Source organism: Podarcis filfolensis (genome assembly GCF_964270895.1).
Source record: "Podarcis filfolensis genome assembly, chromosome: 8".
In the NCBI taxonomy this organism is placed as follows: Eukaryota; Metazoa; Chordata; class Lepidosauria; order Squamata; family Lacertidae; genus Podarcis; species Podarcis filfolensis.
Genome location: NC_139611.1, coordinates 5,081,653 through 5,098,252, shown reverse-complemented (window position 1 = coordinate 5,098,252; position 16,600 = coordinate 5,081,653). Strand labels below are relative to the sequence as shown.

Sequence of the window (16,600 nt, the reverse complement as noted above, 5' to 3'; positions counted from 1 at the left end):
CTGAGCTCAAGCCCCCACCAACCTGCTCTGTTTGAAGCCACAGAGTCTGTCTGCGATGATATATGCTGCGACACAGGTGCCTCAAGGCCTGGGATGAGACTCTCAACTGTTAGTTCAGCTTTTCCTTTCCGAAGGCACAAAGGAACAGAGCAGAAGCCAAAGTTAGGTGAGGTTCAGAAGAAAGAAAGGAAGAGAAGGCCATAGCCTGAAACACTAAGCCCTGGACATCCTACTGCAGCCAGAGACATTCCAGCACCTGGATTGCACTACTAAATGTCAGTTTAGTCTGAGGGTGATTTTCAAAGGGATATTCCCATTGGCACAACTGTGCATTCCTGGGCACCCAGGAAAGCACAGAACAAGAAAAATCCAGCACACTGGCAGACCTGTGCAAGCCCAAACTTCCAAGTGTCAGTGAGGTTCCTTTCCAGACGTACCTCTGACAGCATCAATGCCACAGCCATGGGAGGAGATTCCATGCCCCTCCTGTATGCAGAATCATGTGGGCAGGGACAACTGCAGGGGTTCTTTCAACCTGACCCTTTGGCCAGGCGAAGATGGTGCAAGCCGCAGGTCCCTGGAGACGCCCTGCCCACTGAGCTGTGGTATTTGGATGTATTCTGCACAGCAGAGCTTCTCTCGTTGCTAGGGATGAGCAGATGGAGCCTGTCAGGCTCACGTTCCTTATTGCCCCCATGTGCTTTCTAACACATGTAGACAAGTCTCAAAAACGGAAGCATGCAGCCCAGACTCCTGTGATTCAGTTTCATTATAAGGCTTGGCTTTAATATGCCATGAAACTTTGGTAGCTGGTTCGATTTCTTCTTCCAGCAAATAGGCAGCTGGAAATAATTTGCTACTTAAAATGCTTAGGAAGGGTCTCTTTAGCTTTCCAAAAGTGTCCAGGATTATGGCATGCATTGAACTGAAAAAAAGATGTGCTTGCAACACGGGTGGCTTAATTGCACCTTTCAAGATACATTTTGGGAAAAGGAACATCAGGTATATATTTATGGCTATTTAATACATGCAACAGCTTTAAAAACCCCAATTTGATTCTCAGCTTTGTGAAGGGAAGATATGACACAAGGGAGACCAGAGGATGGACTAGGCCAGCCAGCCAGTCTTGTCTGGGCCCATTCAGGATGCTCTGGGAGCTTAGGCTTGCAAGGGCCAGAGGGTGTTTTCTATCCCGGGCTTTTAAGCCTTTGAGCAAGGGAAAGAATGCAGCAGAGAGAAACAAAAATCTGAGGAGAAAAGCCACTGAGGCTCCTCAAGAGCAAGAGAGACCCAGGCACGCCAAACCATTTCTAAGGATGCAAGAAGAAACATAGCAGAAATTGGTGGACACATCATTTCAGAGCAGGAAAGTGGGGAGGGGGGGTGAAGTGAGGCCCTCTGGTGGATCAGGGATGGGTTAGGTTAGTAGATTGCAGAGAGGAGGGATAAATAGACAGCTCTCTGGATGGAAAGGAGTAGAAAGTGGAGTCTCCCAAGGATCAGTATTGGGACCTGAGCTTTTTAGCTTGCTGATCTAGAGTTAGGGGTGAGCTGTGAGGTAGCCAAGTTTGCCGACAGTGCTAAATTGCTCAGGCTCTTTAAAACGAAAAGAGATTGCGAAGAGCTGCGAAAGGAACCTCTCCAAACTGAAGAAATAGGCAGCAAAATGGCAAATGCAATTCAATGTAAACAAGTGCAAAGTGATGCACGTCAGGGCAAAAAGAATATTAATTTCACGTATACACTCATAGGGACTGAACTGTAGGTGAATGACTGGGAACGAGACCTTGGGGGTCATAGTAGATAGCTCAGTGAAGATGTCGACCCCTTGTAGGGCAGCTGTGAAAAAGGCAATCACCAGGGAAGGAATGGAAGATAAAACTGCCAGTATCATAATACAGTACAATTAAATAAATCTATGGTGCAACTGCATTTGGAATACCTGGAACAGATCTGGTTGCCTCATCTTGGAAAGGATATTGTAGAGTTGGAAAAGGTTCAGAAAAGAGCAACCAAAATGATCAAGGGGATGGAGAGACTCCCTTATGACGTTTGGGACTTTTTCGCTTAGGGAAAAGGTGAGTAGGAGACAACATGCTAGAAGCATATAAAATTATGCATGGTATGGAGGAACAGATTACAATTTGCATTGGCATTCTAGATACTTGGACAGACTTGCCTAAACTAATAGGTTTTTAGCAAGTGCTGATAAGAATACAGTGAAGGCACCTGCCTGATATCCACAGGCAGGGAGATCCAGTGCTGCCACACTAAAATTTCAAATTCTTACGAACATTGGACAGGTATTACGTGGCACCTGTAACAATGCCAGTTTTGCCGATCAAAGAGGTCAAGTGGGCATATATGGAGTAAAGTAATCTCATACTTCTGTTTATCTGAGCTCAGCCAATGATTTGGTCCCCCCCCCCCCAAGGTGGGGAACCTTTGGCTCTCCAGATGCTGCTGAACTACAACTCCCATCATTCTTAGCCATCAACCATGTTTGCTAGCGCCGACTGGAGCTGCAAGTTCAATAACATCTGAAGAGCCAAAGATTCCCCACGTCTGCCCAGTGAATGAACCTTTCCTGCCCTCCTGTATAATTTGAAGTCCATTCACATCAGGACTCTACCACCCCATTTTTGCTGCACATGTAGATCTGGCCTGAGTTTCCCACGTGGGAAGGATAAAAATGAGAGGAAGAAGTGATAGATTACAGAAAGCGGAGAATTAGTGGAACAAGGGAAGGGGATGGTTTGGCGGTGATGCCCAGGGTGCAGGAGCTTCACATGTCTGATTCGCAGACTCAGCCATAGTGAATTCCAAACACTGGACAACATCCTATGACCCTCTGTCTCCCAAAGTCACTTTTTGTGGGCTCTGGCTGGCTTGACCTCTGGGCACATGCTTGCTACGGTTCAAAACATGCAATGCTGGTGGGTCAACATGCAGGACAGAACACGCCAGAGAGGCTTTTCAGGATTTTACCATTCACAGCATCAGGGGTGCTACCGAAGGGATCAGCGAGAGGCAGGATATCAGGGAGGAGAAGTGCAGGCTCAGGAGATTTGAGGCCCTCAATCAGTTTTTCTAGCAGGGGAGGGGGAGAGAGCAGGAAATGAGGAAGGAGAGAAGCAGAAAGAAATAAAGCAAAAATCACACAAAAAAATTGGTTAAAGCAGAACAGCAGTTGTTCAACAAGGTCAACAACGCACCTAACATTTAAAGGATTTCTATCAGGGTTATTTTCACCAATATATGCATTTAATTGCAGATGTGGATCCTTTTGTTAAGCATGCAACAACCTGAAAAGTCAGGGCCCTGGATTTTTCCAGCTGGTCCTTTAATAACTGAATCACATAAACAGAAACAAGACCGCAGACACTTTTTTTACTTGTTGTAGCCTCTCCAAGGTGTCCCATTTAATTGGCTCATCACAGTGATGCATCCTTGCACTAAAACATCTTGATAGCCAATAAAGAATTGGCCCAGAATTGTTGCTGACTCCTTTTCAAACACACACACACACACACACACACACAACCCCAAAGCGCCAAGCTAAACTATACAAATTAATCAATCTGCATTGCCTGTTCCTTTTAGTTTGAGTGTGGTGGGTTTTTTTGGAGACACACTGGATTTTTAAAATGTAGGATTTCAATTAACCTCTTAAGAGTGCTCAGTTTTCTAGGCTCAGTCATACTTGATGATGTCTGGAATATGTCTGGAAGTTGGCATTTAACATAACTGATAGGAGAAAATCAGTAGAGGAATAAAATGAGGTGTTAGGACTGCAAAAATCTCAAATGGCCACATTTCAACTGAAGCTGCCCCACCGCCAGACACAGACACAAACAGACAGACAGACAGACAGACAGACACACACACACACACACACACACACACACACACACACACACAAAGCTTTTCTCTCAGCTTATCAACATGGAGAGAAGAAATAGTCCCAGTAAAAGTACATCATTGGCATTAGTAACTTTCTCCCGCCCTCCCCAACTCCACGTCTTCAGGAATGGGTACCAGCAGACCATGGCTCAAATGCACTTCTGTGTGTAAGGAGAGCTGCAGAATCCCAAAGGCATTCATGAAACACAGAGACCTGTAAACTGCATGCTCCTGATTCTGTGCAAGTGCTGTGGTTAGTTCACAAAAACTTCGCAAAACCACCATGCATGGTATTAGCTACATCACAGAAAGATGAGTCACAAATCCTACAAATCGTTGCCCCCCTTTTATTGCACGTGGCCAAAAGAAAAGAATTAATCCTAGTTAATACCTAAGGCCAGGGGTGAATTGTCCAGTGGGATTCTGGGCTGTGTACTTTCTGTGGTCTCACTCCCTGGAACGTATAGGGGAAAGTCCTATAGATGTCCCTTCTCCCTCCAAATCTGGCAGGGATGTTTTCAGCAACCTGCATGTTCTGCTACAGCAGTTTTATGGCAGATGTTTGGATGTGACCTGGGACCTCATGCCACAGGGGAGCCTTGCCCAACCTGATGCCCTCCAGGTGTACAAAGTACATCTCCCCTCAATCCCAGCCAGCATGGCAACCACATGGGACAGGCTTTGGTGCAGCATTTCAGAGCTTCTTGTTTAATTTCAGTGTTTTGCACCATCCTCATAATGTGCACAGAAGCTCCCAAAGTTGATTCAGTGCAGTAAAGCCAGAACCTCCCTTAATTTACACTCAAGCAGAAGCAGGTGCAATTATTGTCTCCAAGATCTCTTGAATATCTGCCATTGTCACACAGTGATAAGTGGCTTGACTTCTCTATTTAGGACTCTCACATCCCAGAAGCCAACATGATTTCTTTCTCTCTCTTTTGGCCTTTTGTCCCCCAAAGACAAAATGAATTATGCATTATGCAAATTATATTCCTGGAGGACTGCAATTAGTAGATTTGCATGAAGAGGGCTTTGAATCTCTCAACAGCTGTGTGCAAATTTTTCTCTGGCTGATTTGCTGTGTGCATGCACATTTAAGTAACCAGGATCTGCATGAAAGGGGGTGGGAATCTTAAAATGGACATGGGAATAAAAAAACCAGACTGATTCCTCTTTTCCAGCCACTGGTGTAATCCAGCACTAGACCTGCAGCAACAAATTCAAAAAGTGCAGAATTCCAGCTGGAAAGGAAGAATTGGGAGGACATTTTAGAATGTGCTAATTCTCCCTTTGAAGTTAAAGCACCTGACCTCATGTGCACTGACAGGTGGGGTGTCCCACTCACTTGCCAAAGCGGCCTGTGGGGTGGGAGACTTTTGGATCCAGCCTGCTAACCAGATTCAGTTCCCCACCCCCTGGTGAATACGACAGCAGCCTTAGCGTACAACATATCTGGGAGTGTGACCTTAATGGGATGTGCTTCTGAACAAATGCATACAGTGATATCCTATCAGAGCCAGTGTGATGCTGGGCCATGAAGCTCATTTATGGGGCGGGGGGGCCGGGGCTTGGATGTCAGTCTAACCTATCTCACAGGGTTGTTTATGGAGATTAAATGAGATTAAAGAGGAAGGACCATGTACTCCACCTTGGGCTCTCCGGAGAACAAGGTGAGATATAAATGCAATAAATAAATAATACTAAAACAAGTGATGTAAAAAAAAGCTAAACCAGGTGAGGGTAGCCAATGGGCCTCAAACCCTCAGTGAGTTAGGGACTTCACCTACATGTGAAGACAGGCTCTGGCGGATGAGTGGGTCCAGTGGTCAAGAATGTGATTTCTGCATGTGCTGTAGAGGGAAGTGAGGGGCAGGTGGGGCTCATCAACCTGGGAATTATGAGAATGAAAACTCTGATCCTAAACCTCTGCTGCCTTCTGGGATTCAGGAGAAGAAAAGACTGAGGAGAAAGCCCTACGCAAATCCAGGGTGGAGTCCCTAAGGCAGTTGGATGGTGCCTTGTATGCCTCCTTCCAGCAACTCCTATAGCCAACCTGGTGCCAAACTTATTGCTCTGCTTTCCTTACTACACTAGTAAGACCAAGAGGGGAGTCTTATCATCTGGGCAATCCAGGACCTCCATAAACACTGCCCAGGCTTGAGCCCCAGGGAGGTCATCAGTGTTGCTAACCGTGTTGTTTGACTTCACCCCTGGAGGTGCACTCCATTGTCTCTCAAGTCAGATGAATATCAACAGCTACAAGATATAAAAAGCAACAACACAGGGCTCCTGCTGAGAACAGGGGCTTCCTCTTCCACACAGAGAGAAGGAAAGGCAACAGAAGAAAGTTGTTGCAAGCTCCACCCCTCCTTATTCCCATCGGCTTTCAGGGGCTGCTGCTCCCTTTGTCAGCTTTGCAAAGCAGGTGGAAGGTGGATGTGAGTATTACTTTACCCTTGTGCAAGGTTGCAGTGGGCACGGTTGAGTCAGGTGGAGCTGTTTCAGCAAGTGACCTTGGGGATAAAAATATTTGCTTTTGCCACCTGGACTTCTCTTTTAAAACCACCCCATGCTGTCTGCATGTCCTGGCTAAACATCCAAAAATAAACAAACAGTGCACAAGTTACAGCAGGCATCCTTAATTAGGGTGGAAAAAAGAAAGTCTCCCAAAATGCAATTCAACCATTATTAATTATCACTTTGAATAACCAAGATGCACAAAACAAAAAACCACCCCATAGGCTTTTTGAGCATGTTACTCACTCTTCAACCATGGAAGGAAAGAAAAGGACAGCTATTTCAATAAAGCACACAGCAGCAGAGTCCTTTTCCTTGGACATCAGCTGGGGAAGAAAAACTATCTAGTAAGAATCCCATCAAACAGCACATTCAGAATACCAGGCTTAAGAGCAGCTTTTGCCAGCCTAGTGCCCTCCAAATGTTTTGGGACTATGACGCCCATCAGCCGTAGCCAGCACAGCTGTATAGCACTGCAGCTGATGGGAGAATGACCATGCTGGCTGGGACTAATGGGAGTTGCAGTACAAAACATCTGGAGGGCACCAATTTGGCAAAGGCTGGCTAAAGACCATGGGACCTTTCCAAGCAGCTGCTCTAGGCGGCTGCCTTGTTTTTAACCTTTGAGGCGTCAACAAACCAAAGGGCACGTGTTGTTCTCCAAAACAAGTCAATCCCATCTTAGGAGCTCATTACAAAGGGCGGCTAAAACTGTAGAAGGAGAAAGGAAAGCACATATTTCATGCCTTTTGTCTGTGAAATCCAAGCACAGCTCAAGGAAAAAACTGAATCTGCTATCCAGAAAACACGCAATGCTTCTTTTGCACTGCATAAATTATTTTGGGTTTTGCTAGTCTTGGAGGAAGAGCAGAGAAGAACCGTATTTTTCGCTCTGTAAGACGCACTTCCCCCTCCTAAAAAGTAAGGGGAAATGTGTGTCTTATGGAGCGAATGCAGGCTGCGCAGCTATCCCTGAAGCCAGGAGAGCGAAAAATACGGTAGTTATGCTGTGGGACTTTGGAAATCTACCCATGTGGCTACTAAGATTTCAGCAAGCAGGTCCCCCCACTATCCTTTCAAGCATATCTATACAGCTATAAGGACTATTTTAAAAAATTGCTTTGCAGGGCTGGGTGTAGGTGGGGAGATGAAAAGAGATTTTCTAGAAACAAAATTTCGCATGTAACAGCTATTGGCCTGATCACCATTCTCACCACCAGTGCCTCGTTTTATTTATGAAATAGCAGGCATCAGAGAGAAGGGCTTGCAGTTCTGCTGTGCTTTCATTTGACTGCAGCATATGTTGTTAAAACAGCGGCCAGAGAGGGAGAATCCCATCCCCTTGAAGGCTGTGAATTTAACCATTGATAGTGAAACTACCGGTATGCTGGACAGGACATGCCAGCCAGTCACCGCCCTTGCCTTTGCCTTGTGAGAAAAAAGAGGGGGGAGGAACTAGTGCCTAGTGCACAGAATTAAAAGCATTACCACACTCTGTAATGACTAATCAAGCAAGACAGCCTGCCATGAGCTTATTTCAAGGAGACTTGGCTCCCTTCCATTCAAAGGCAAGAGAAGATGAATGCCTTGAGCCTGAACTTCTCATTTCTCAGTATCTGAACAGATGCTCTGCCGTCACCTCTGTCCTTCTTGCAGCAGTTACATTTCCATTAGCAGTTGCAGCCCATGAGTAGCAAATAAAGCACTATTTAAAAAATAAAAATAAAAGCCAGGTAACACTGGGAACAGATCCCATGAAAACCCACTGATATGAAAGGAGAAGCAGAACAGGGTCCTTTCATCGAATTAATAGATTTTAAAATGTTCAGCTGGTACATATGGATTTATCCATCATTCTCTTATTGCAACACTCCCCACCCCAGTAACTTCTGATGAGTCCCTGAGAGCCTGCCAGGCCAATATTTATAGGTTACCTAAGAGACAACATCCACTAATACATTTTCTACCATGATCTTAAAAGATCAAGGTCAAATGAACCCAATCTACCTTGAACCCAACCCACCCAAGAACCAAGTTAGGACCAGAAGGGTGCTGCTGGCATCCAGGTACCTCCAGGAAGCACGCTGAAGCAAACAGGTGACTCTCAAGTCGTACTGTGAATGGTTCGATATAACACACCATCTGAATTCACTTACTGACATTTGTATACAAGGCCACCCAAACAGTCACTTTGGGTGGCAACACGTTTGAGTGGGATCCCTTCTGCTAAATCCCATCTTGTTTATGCAAGTCACAGTTACCTGGTGTATCTGATAGCGGAAGAGGAATGAAAGGATCGGGAACAGCCAGAAGTGGAGGGCTAGAGTCCAGGATATCTTTTGTTTTTTCAGCTGGGTGAGCAGCAAGGGGGAAGTTAGGAAAGGAAGGAATGGGGAGAGGGAGGGAGAGAGAGAGAGAGAGAGAGAGAGAGAGAGAGAGAGAGAGAGAGAGAGAGAGAGAGAGAGAGATGTCAAGCAGAGCACAGGAAGATGCCAAACAGACCAAAGATGCATTGAAAAGTCATTTAATTGCCACATGCATCTGGGGGTATGGCAGTATTACCCTCCCACCTCCATGGGACCCCTCCAGCAAGCTGCAGCTATTATTCGCCACTCAACCAAAAAGTTTATCAGTGAATTATTGGTGAGTTGATCCAAGGTCACAGTAGATCACCCACAGAACCAAAGTAACAACTCTTCTTCCAAGGGCATCAGGTCATTCCACCATCTCCAAACTCAACAGTTCACATGGTGAGGATTAATTCATTATTCATATGTTCTGTTAGCCTTGGGGAGGGCTACTGTGTTTCTTTGAAAGTGTCGCAACCGAGTGAAGTCTCTAAGTCAAGATGCATGGCTATACTATATTATTACTCTTACCGACAGCTTTATACCACTATTCATTAAGTTTCATAATGGTTTATAAAACCATCCAATAAAAATGGCAAAATCAAATCGATAAAACCCTCAAAAAGCAGAGCTGAGGCAAGCAGCGCCAGAAATCAAAGGCCCTCTGAAAAACATTGAACTTCTCCAAGAAGGCTGAGGCTGAATGAACCTCCCTTGGGGAAAAGTTCCAGAGCAATGGGGCTGCTGCACAGAAGACCCTGCTCCGTAAAAAACAAACAAAAAAAAAAAACATTAAAACAATATAAAACAATCCCATATTCCCTGCTCCTTGCAATGGTTTATCTGGAACATACAGCGGGATTTCTACAGATGATCTTAAATGTAAAGAGACACCCCCTGAGATAATCAGAACTCAAGCAGTTTATGGCTCTAAGTGTCAAAACCAGCACTTTGAATTGTCCCACGATCAAATGGCAGCCAGCGCAGCTGCTTTAGGAGACAAGAGATGAGAAAACCGGCCCACAACTGTCCACAGGCAGACCTCTAACTTCTGCACTACCTGAAAGCTGGAAGCACAACTCATATTTCCATGTTGTGGGCCCAACTCTATGGAGGGCCTACCCGCAAGAAGTTAGACTGGCACCACCCGTAACTGAGTTTCAGGTGTCTGGCCAAAACTGTTTTATTCAAGTAGACCTTTGCACCCTGAATGCTGCTCAGATATTTCCCTTTTTTCTTTTCTCGAGATTTTAAATTCCTGAAGTTTTAGACTTTGGAGCTTTAATGGTCAGATCACTTCCTGGTGCAACTGGACTTCTCTGCGACCCATCCCCTCTGCAGGGAGGTGGGACCGATTCGGATGGTCCGCCCCCGCCACTTAATGGATCCAAATGGTTTCCAGAGAGTGGTAGGGGATGCTTTATCCCATGTTGATGGCCTTTCAGCCGATTCCCTGGTGGCCCGCTGGAATGTGGAGTTAACCAGGGCTATTGACTGTTTGGCTCCGAAGCGCCCTCTCCGATTGCATGGAGCCCGGAGAGCCCCGTGGTTTTCCATGGATCTGAGGGCAATGAAACAATCGTTGAGACGGCTAGAGCGCCGGTGGCGGATAACTCATTCCGAATCTGACCGGACACAGGTTAGAGCTCAACGTCGAGCCTACCAAGTGGCGATAGTGACGGCGAAGAAGACTTTCTTCGCCGCCTCTATTGCATCTGCAGAAAACAGCAGCAGGAGACTTTTTCAGGTGGTTCACAATTTAGCGGAACCACCTGCAACATTGGGGCCCAGTACGGGCCACATGATCTCCTGCAATGATTTTGCAAAGTTTTTTGCAGATAAAATCGCTCAGATTCGGGAAGAAGTAGACTCCACCGTGGGAGCAGGGCCAGGGCGGGAGAGTGCTAGAGTCCTGTCTAGTCAAGTTGTGTGGGATCAATTTCAATCTGTTACCTCCGAGGATGTGGACAGGCTGCTTGGACGAGTGAAGCCAACCACCTGTCTCCTGGATCCTTGCCCATCCTGGCTTATAAAAGCTAGCTGGGAAGGACTGGGCGATGGGCTTCGTGGGGTGGTGAATGCTTCCCTCCGTGAGGGAGCCTTCCCAGACCCGCTGAAAGAGGCGGTTATTAAACCGCTTCTTAAAAAACCATCTTTAGATGCGGCCACGATGGCCAATTATCACCCAGTCTCAAATCTCCCATTCTTGGGCAAGGTGATTGAGCGAGTGGTTGCTGAACAACTCCAGGCACGCCTGGAAGAAGCGGACCATTTGGATCCCTTCCAGTCGGGATTCAGGCCTCATCATGGGACTGAAACTGCCTTGGTCGCACTGGTTGATGATCTCCGGCGGGCTAGGCACAAAGGTGAGAGCTGTTTCCTAGTTCTGCTGGATCTCTCAGCGGTGTTTGATACCATCGACCATAACATCCTTCTGGACCGTCTTGAGGGGCTGGGAGCTGGGGGCACTGTCATACAGTGGTTCCGCTCCTTCCTCCTGGGCCGTGTTCAGAAAGTGGTGGTGGGGGATGAGTGTTCAGACCCCTGGGCTCTCACTTGTGGGGTGCCTCAGGGTTCTGTCCTCTCCCCCATGCTTTTCAACATTTACATGCAGCCACTGGGAGAGATCATCAGGAGGTTTGGGCTGGGTGTTCATCAGTATGCGGATGATACCCAGCTCTACCTCTCTTTTAAATCAGAACCAGTGAGGGCGGTGAAGGTCCTGTGTGAGTGTCTGGAAGCGGTTGGAGGATGGATGGCGACTAACAGATTAAGGTTGAATCCTGACAAGACAGAAGTACTGTTTTTGGGGGACAGGAGGCGGGCAGGTATGGAGGATTCCCTGGTCCTGATGTAACTGTGCCCCTGAAGGACCAGGTGCGCAGCCTGGGAGTCATTTTGGACTCACAGCTGTCCATGGAGGCACAGGTCAAATCTGTATCCAGGGCAGCTGTTTACCAGCTCCATCTGGTACGTAGGCTGAGACCCTATCTGCCTGCGGACTGTCTCGCCAGAGTGCTACATGCTCTGGTTATCTCCCGCTTGGACTACTGCAATGCGCTCTCCGTGGGGCTACCTTTGAAGGTGACCCGGAAACTACAACTAATCCAGAATGCGGCAGCTAGACTGGTGACTGGGAGCAGCCGCCGAGACCATATAACACTGGTCTTGAAAGACCTACATTGGCTCCCAGTACGTTTCCGAGCACAATTCAAAGTGTTGGTGCTGACCTTTAAAGCCCTAAACAGCCTCGGTCCAGTATATCTGAAGGAGCGTCTCCTCCCCCATCGTTCTGCCCGGACGCTGAGGTCCAGCTCCGAGGGCCTTCTGGCGGTTCCCTCACTGCGAGAGGCCAAGTTACAGGGAACCAGGCAGAAGGCCTTCTCGGTAGTGGCGCCCGCCCTGTGGCACGCCCTCCCATCAGATGTCAAAGCGATAAACATCTACCTGACATTCAGAAGACATCTGAAGGCAGCCCTGTTCAGGGAAGTTTTTAATATGTGACATTTTAGTGTATCTTTCATCTTTGTTGGAAGCCGCCCAGAGTGGCTGGGGAAACCCAGCCAGATGGGCGGGGTACAAATAATAAATTATTATTATTATTATTATTATTATTATTATTATTATTATTATTAGAGTTTTAAAATGTGTGCATTGTGTATTTTATGTATTTTTATTTTATTTTTTTGCTGTGAGACCTACATAGTAAAAAGCAGGATATGTTTTTAATAAATAAATAAATGAAGTTCCCAAACTATCTTCAAAGTCAGCCACACATGCAGCACATGCAGTTGGACAGCCTTCCCCAAACTGGTGGCTCCTGGAACTCCCATCAAGTTGCCATGTTCTGGGATGATGGGAGTCCAAAAATGTCTAGAGGACAGTTGATTGGGGAAGGCTTAAGTAGCATAATCTTGAAGTCACTCCAGAATTTATGACAACTGCCAGGTTTGTGTTTTATGGAGTATCCACCAAAGCTCTAAAAAACACCATTCTGGGCCACCACTGCTGCCTCATCGCATTTAGCATTTAACATGAAAATATAGCAGGTAAAGCACACATTCAGGCTACTTGCCGACTATTCTTAAAGCCCTGTGCTCTTCTCCAAGGTGGTCTCAGCACACAGCAGGGGCTTCCAGCTGCTCCAGAAACCAGCCAGACTCAATAAAAACCTGATCATACTCCATGAGATTAGAGGCTGGACTGGATCTAGGCTGGTCTGCTTCTGTAAGCCTGCAGAAGGCACCCAGGTTTTAGAAGGAAGCTAATGAACTGTCCACTCCAGATGGAATCAAGTACAGCCCTTCCCGGGTCCCCACTTTTCCCACTTGTTGATTCATCTCTGAAGCAGGTGCTCCCGCACTCGGCTAAGTGAATGAAGAGCCTCACAGCTTGAGGCTGGGTCCTGGCCTAACAACTACCCAGGACCACGAGTCCTCTCCAGGCACAAGATATACAGGAGTGTGCAGTGCCAGCCCCTGTGAATGGCAGGCAGTAATAAGCCTGCCAATTGACCAGGCTTGGTACAAATGCCAAGAACCTGGTCCGTCTGCTTAGCCAACAGGACAGCAGCTTCTGCCTGAAACACTTCACACTACAGGTCCTGCCCCCTCAGGGAACCTGGGCTGGAGATCTGGAAATGGGGGTCACCTGGCCCAAACATAGCTGACCGACTTGCAGCTGAGGCCCTGTGCTCCCCTATCCTCAGCCTGGCCAGCCTCCTAATGCCCCCTTGTAGCCTGCCTTCCATCTCCCCTGATGGCAACTGAAAGAGACACAAGCAGAGTCCAGAATCAGCCTGACAAGCACTGCCTGCTTCCATTGGACAGACCTTCTGCACTGAATTGGTTGGAGCTGCAAATAACATCCCATCCGGGCATACCTGACACAGGTGCAAGAGAAGATGAGCCAAACGCATCTGCCTGTGTTGTGGAAGGAGCCGGTTGAAAGCCTGGGATCAGATTCTCTGCTGAGCTACCCAGCTTCTCTGGAAGTTTACCTGAAATTCCAAGGACCTGGTTATTTTTTTATATATTTTATGTAATTTAAAATACAATAAGAAACAACAACAAAATTCTGCCATTTCTTGGGAAAAGGCATTAACAGCAGCTTGATGTTAGAACTGGTTTATAATGCATATTAAAGTCTCCAGTCCAATAGGTCTCTCCAGATGTTTCCATGTGTCTGGGGCGGTTCTCTCGATTGTCATGTCTCATATAGGAGATGAATGGATGCCACCTGTGGTGAAAGGATTCATCTTGTTTCTGGCCACCCTGACCTGGCAGGTCAATTTGTTGGCCAGAGCAACAGACCATACCTGAGCACACCATGAGTCTCTTGACAGGCCTACTGCACAGCACCAACATTTAGCTCTTTCTAAACAAGCAGCCACCAGCAAAAATGTCAACATCTCCGGATGAGATAAAAGTTGGTTTGATTCATCTATTATTACTAACAAGCCAACAAAGGAGCTGGATTTATCTTTATATTACAAATTAATCAAGGACCTGGTTATTAAGTGCTCTTATGCATCATGAGTTGCTAAGCATATCTTGGAAATATTCCAACCCCCCTGGATATTACTATTATTCATACTTATTGCAAGCCAGAGCTAGACCTGGTTTCTCAGTTTTAAGGATCAGCAACTAAGCCAAACAGAAACTCCACATGTTGCTCCTTCATTCTTACTAGGATTGTTCCTGATGCTTTTTTGGGGAGGAAACCGGTGCCAGTCTACAATCATAAAAACATGCTAGGGAATAGTCCACACTGAACAGAGTCAGAATACTTCCCAAGCAAACAGGCATAGGTTTGCAGTGTGAGAAAAACAGCATATGGTATGTCTTTTGGTTGCAACTAGGATACCAAGAAATGCAACAATTGCATTTAAAAATCTTATGCCGCTGATGGTTCTGACAAAGCATTGAGGATAGTGAACTCTGGCTGGTAGCACAGTATAAACGCAACTGCCAGTGGACTCCCACAACACTGGCCCACATCTGCTGATCACACTGTGGATGATTTCAGAGGAAGTCTATTTCAAGTCTATTTCAGGAGAAGTCAGCCAGCAATGGTCATATACTGCCACCACAGCTGTTTCCCTCTGTAGCCTCAGAAGCCTGGAAGGTGAAACTGGGACCCAATGGTAAAATCAGCAAGTAGAATTATGTTGTGCCAAATTAACCTTGAAATATGAAATCTATCAAGTGCAGGGGGTGGGACCTCTGTCTGACCGATTATGAGAACTCCAGTGGTCTTGATTTAGGCCACTGGACCAAGAGAGCCTTAAAAAAAGTCAGCTTGTCTGTTCCCAAGGAACAGCCTAGAAAGTTTTGGGAGGCCCTTTATCTTCAACAGCCTAGGCTGCCACAGCTTCCACTCTGAGGGCACTTTAGCCACTACTGGATTGCACTAACCATCACTCAGTTTTGCAAAATCCTTGTTCAGCAGCTCCTCTGCTGTGAGCTTGGAGAAGTTGTCGTCATCAAAAGGGTTCCAGGTAGAGACATCTGGTGGATTGTAGACATTTTGCTGTGATGTCCTGGGGGATCCAGAAGGCGTTGTTGAGGCAGACCTGAAGGTAGCCACCCCGAAAAGGGAACAAAATCGGGACATTCAGTTGCCATCTTTATTTCCTAACGCCATTGCAATGTCTACAGGTGCTGCTGAATGTGTGCTGAATATGCAACTGGGTGGACTTTGTTCAGCTCTGTGAGCCTGAAAATTGTCCACACAGATCCATACAGGCAACTCCCCACCCCCATTTATGCGCACACGGGCAAAGCAAAAAGGGACAGAACAAGGTGTTTGCAAGCTTTTCCAATTGTGTTTCAAATATACACAATTTCACTTAAACGGGTGGTGCCTTAGAACGTCACAATACAGGTTTGCCTGTACTTTCAACTGGAAACCCAGCCCAGCAGTGAAGTTGGTCCACAGGATAGCTCCATATCTCAAAGACAACCCGTGTGTGTGTGTGTGTGTGTGTGTGTTTGTGTGCGCGCACATACACACACACACACACACACACACCCTTTAGTGTCTCTTCCCCAAACAGAGGCCCAGACAAAAGCCTCTTCGATCATAATAACATACGTTTTAAAAGAGGATTTGACAAATTCATGATGGAGGAGCATAGCAATGATGGCTATGCTCCTCCTCCACAGTCAGAGGCAGCCATGCTTCTGAATGCCAGTTTCTGGAAACCACAGAAAGGGATGGTATTCTTGTGCTCAAATCCTCCTTGCAGGTTTCCCACAGGCCTCTGGCTGGCCACTGTGAGAACAGGACTAGATGGGCGATTGGCCTGATCCAGCAGGCTCTTCTGGTGTTCTTATGTTAAGCTTAGTTGCTAGCCCAGGGTTATAAATGCTCCTCTTGCAACCCAAGCACACTCCTCTGTTCGTTCCAAGAGCAACAGCAGGAAGGCTATTAGGACATGGCACAAGAAAGGCAGACGGAGGCAGGCTGCCCCCAATCAGAACAAAACGTAAAGAGAATCAAAATGCACAAAGGGTCATTTAGCAGGAAGAAGAGACACCCCCCCCAAAAAAATACACACTTGGACTTGTTGAGGCTGGCCTCAGCAGCCGCTGCCTGCAGAAGCTGTGTTGATTTGCTGGCTGGGACCCCAAAGACAGTGCTGTGCGTCACGTCACTCAGGATCCTCCGGTGTCCCGCTCGCTGAGTCTTGGGGGAGGACGGGGGAGTGAGGGAGCCCACCTTCTGTCCCTGGACAGCTGACGGCGGGGTGGTGGGGATCCTTTGATGTCGTGGAGGCGCTTGCTGGGGGTCGGGGGGGAGAGAAAGTTACTGAGTTTATTTCCTTAACC

General features: G+C 46.9%; 1 protein-coding gene across 8 annotated transcripts in view; it reads right to left on the bottom strand.

Moving 5' to 3' along the window:
• The window catches only part of AAK1 (AP2 associated kinase 1), a 98,794-nt gene that overhangs the window by 27,699 nt on the left and 54,495 nt on the right, over nt 1-16,600 (bottom strand). For 3 of the 8 annotated variants that reach the window (XM_083629264.1, XM_083629267.1, XM_083629271.1), the window contains exons 14-19: nt 16,330-16,553; nt 15,185-15,342; nt 13,651-13,767; nt 8,682-8,771; nt 2,989-3,090; nt 23-124 (exon numbers count right to left, since the gene is read on the bottom strand). In XM_083629264.1, the coding sequence (XP_083485390.1) occupies nt 23-124; nt 2,989-3,090; nt 8,682-8,771; nt 13,651-13,767; nt 15,185-15,342; nt 16,330-16,553 (793 nt within the window). The remainder of the gene's footprint in view (nt 1-22; nt 125-2,988; nt 3,091-8,681; nt 8,772-13,650; nt 13,768-15,184; nt 15,343-16,329; nt 16,554-16,600) is intronic. The other 5 variants (XM_083629268.1, XM_083629270.1, XM_083629266.1 and 2 more) reach the window with 4 other exon arrangements.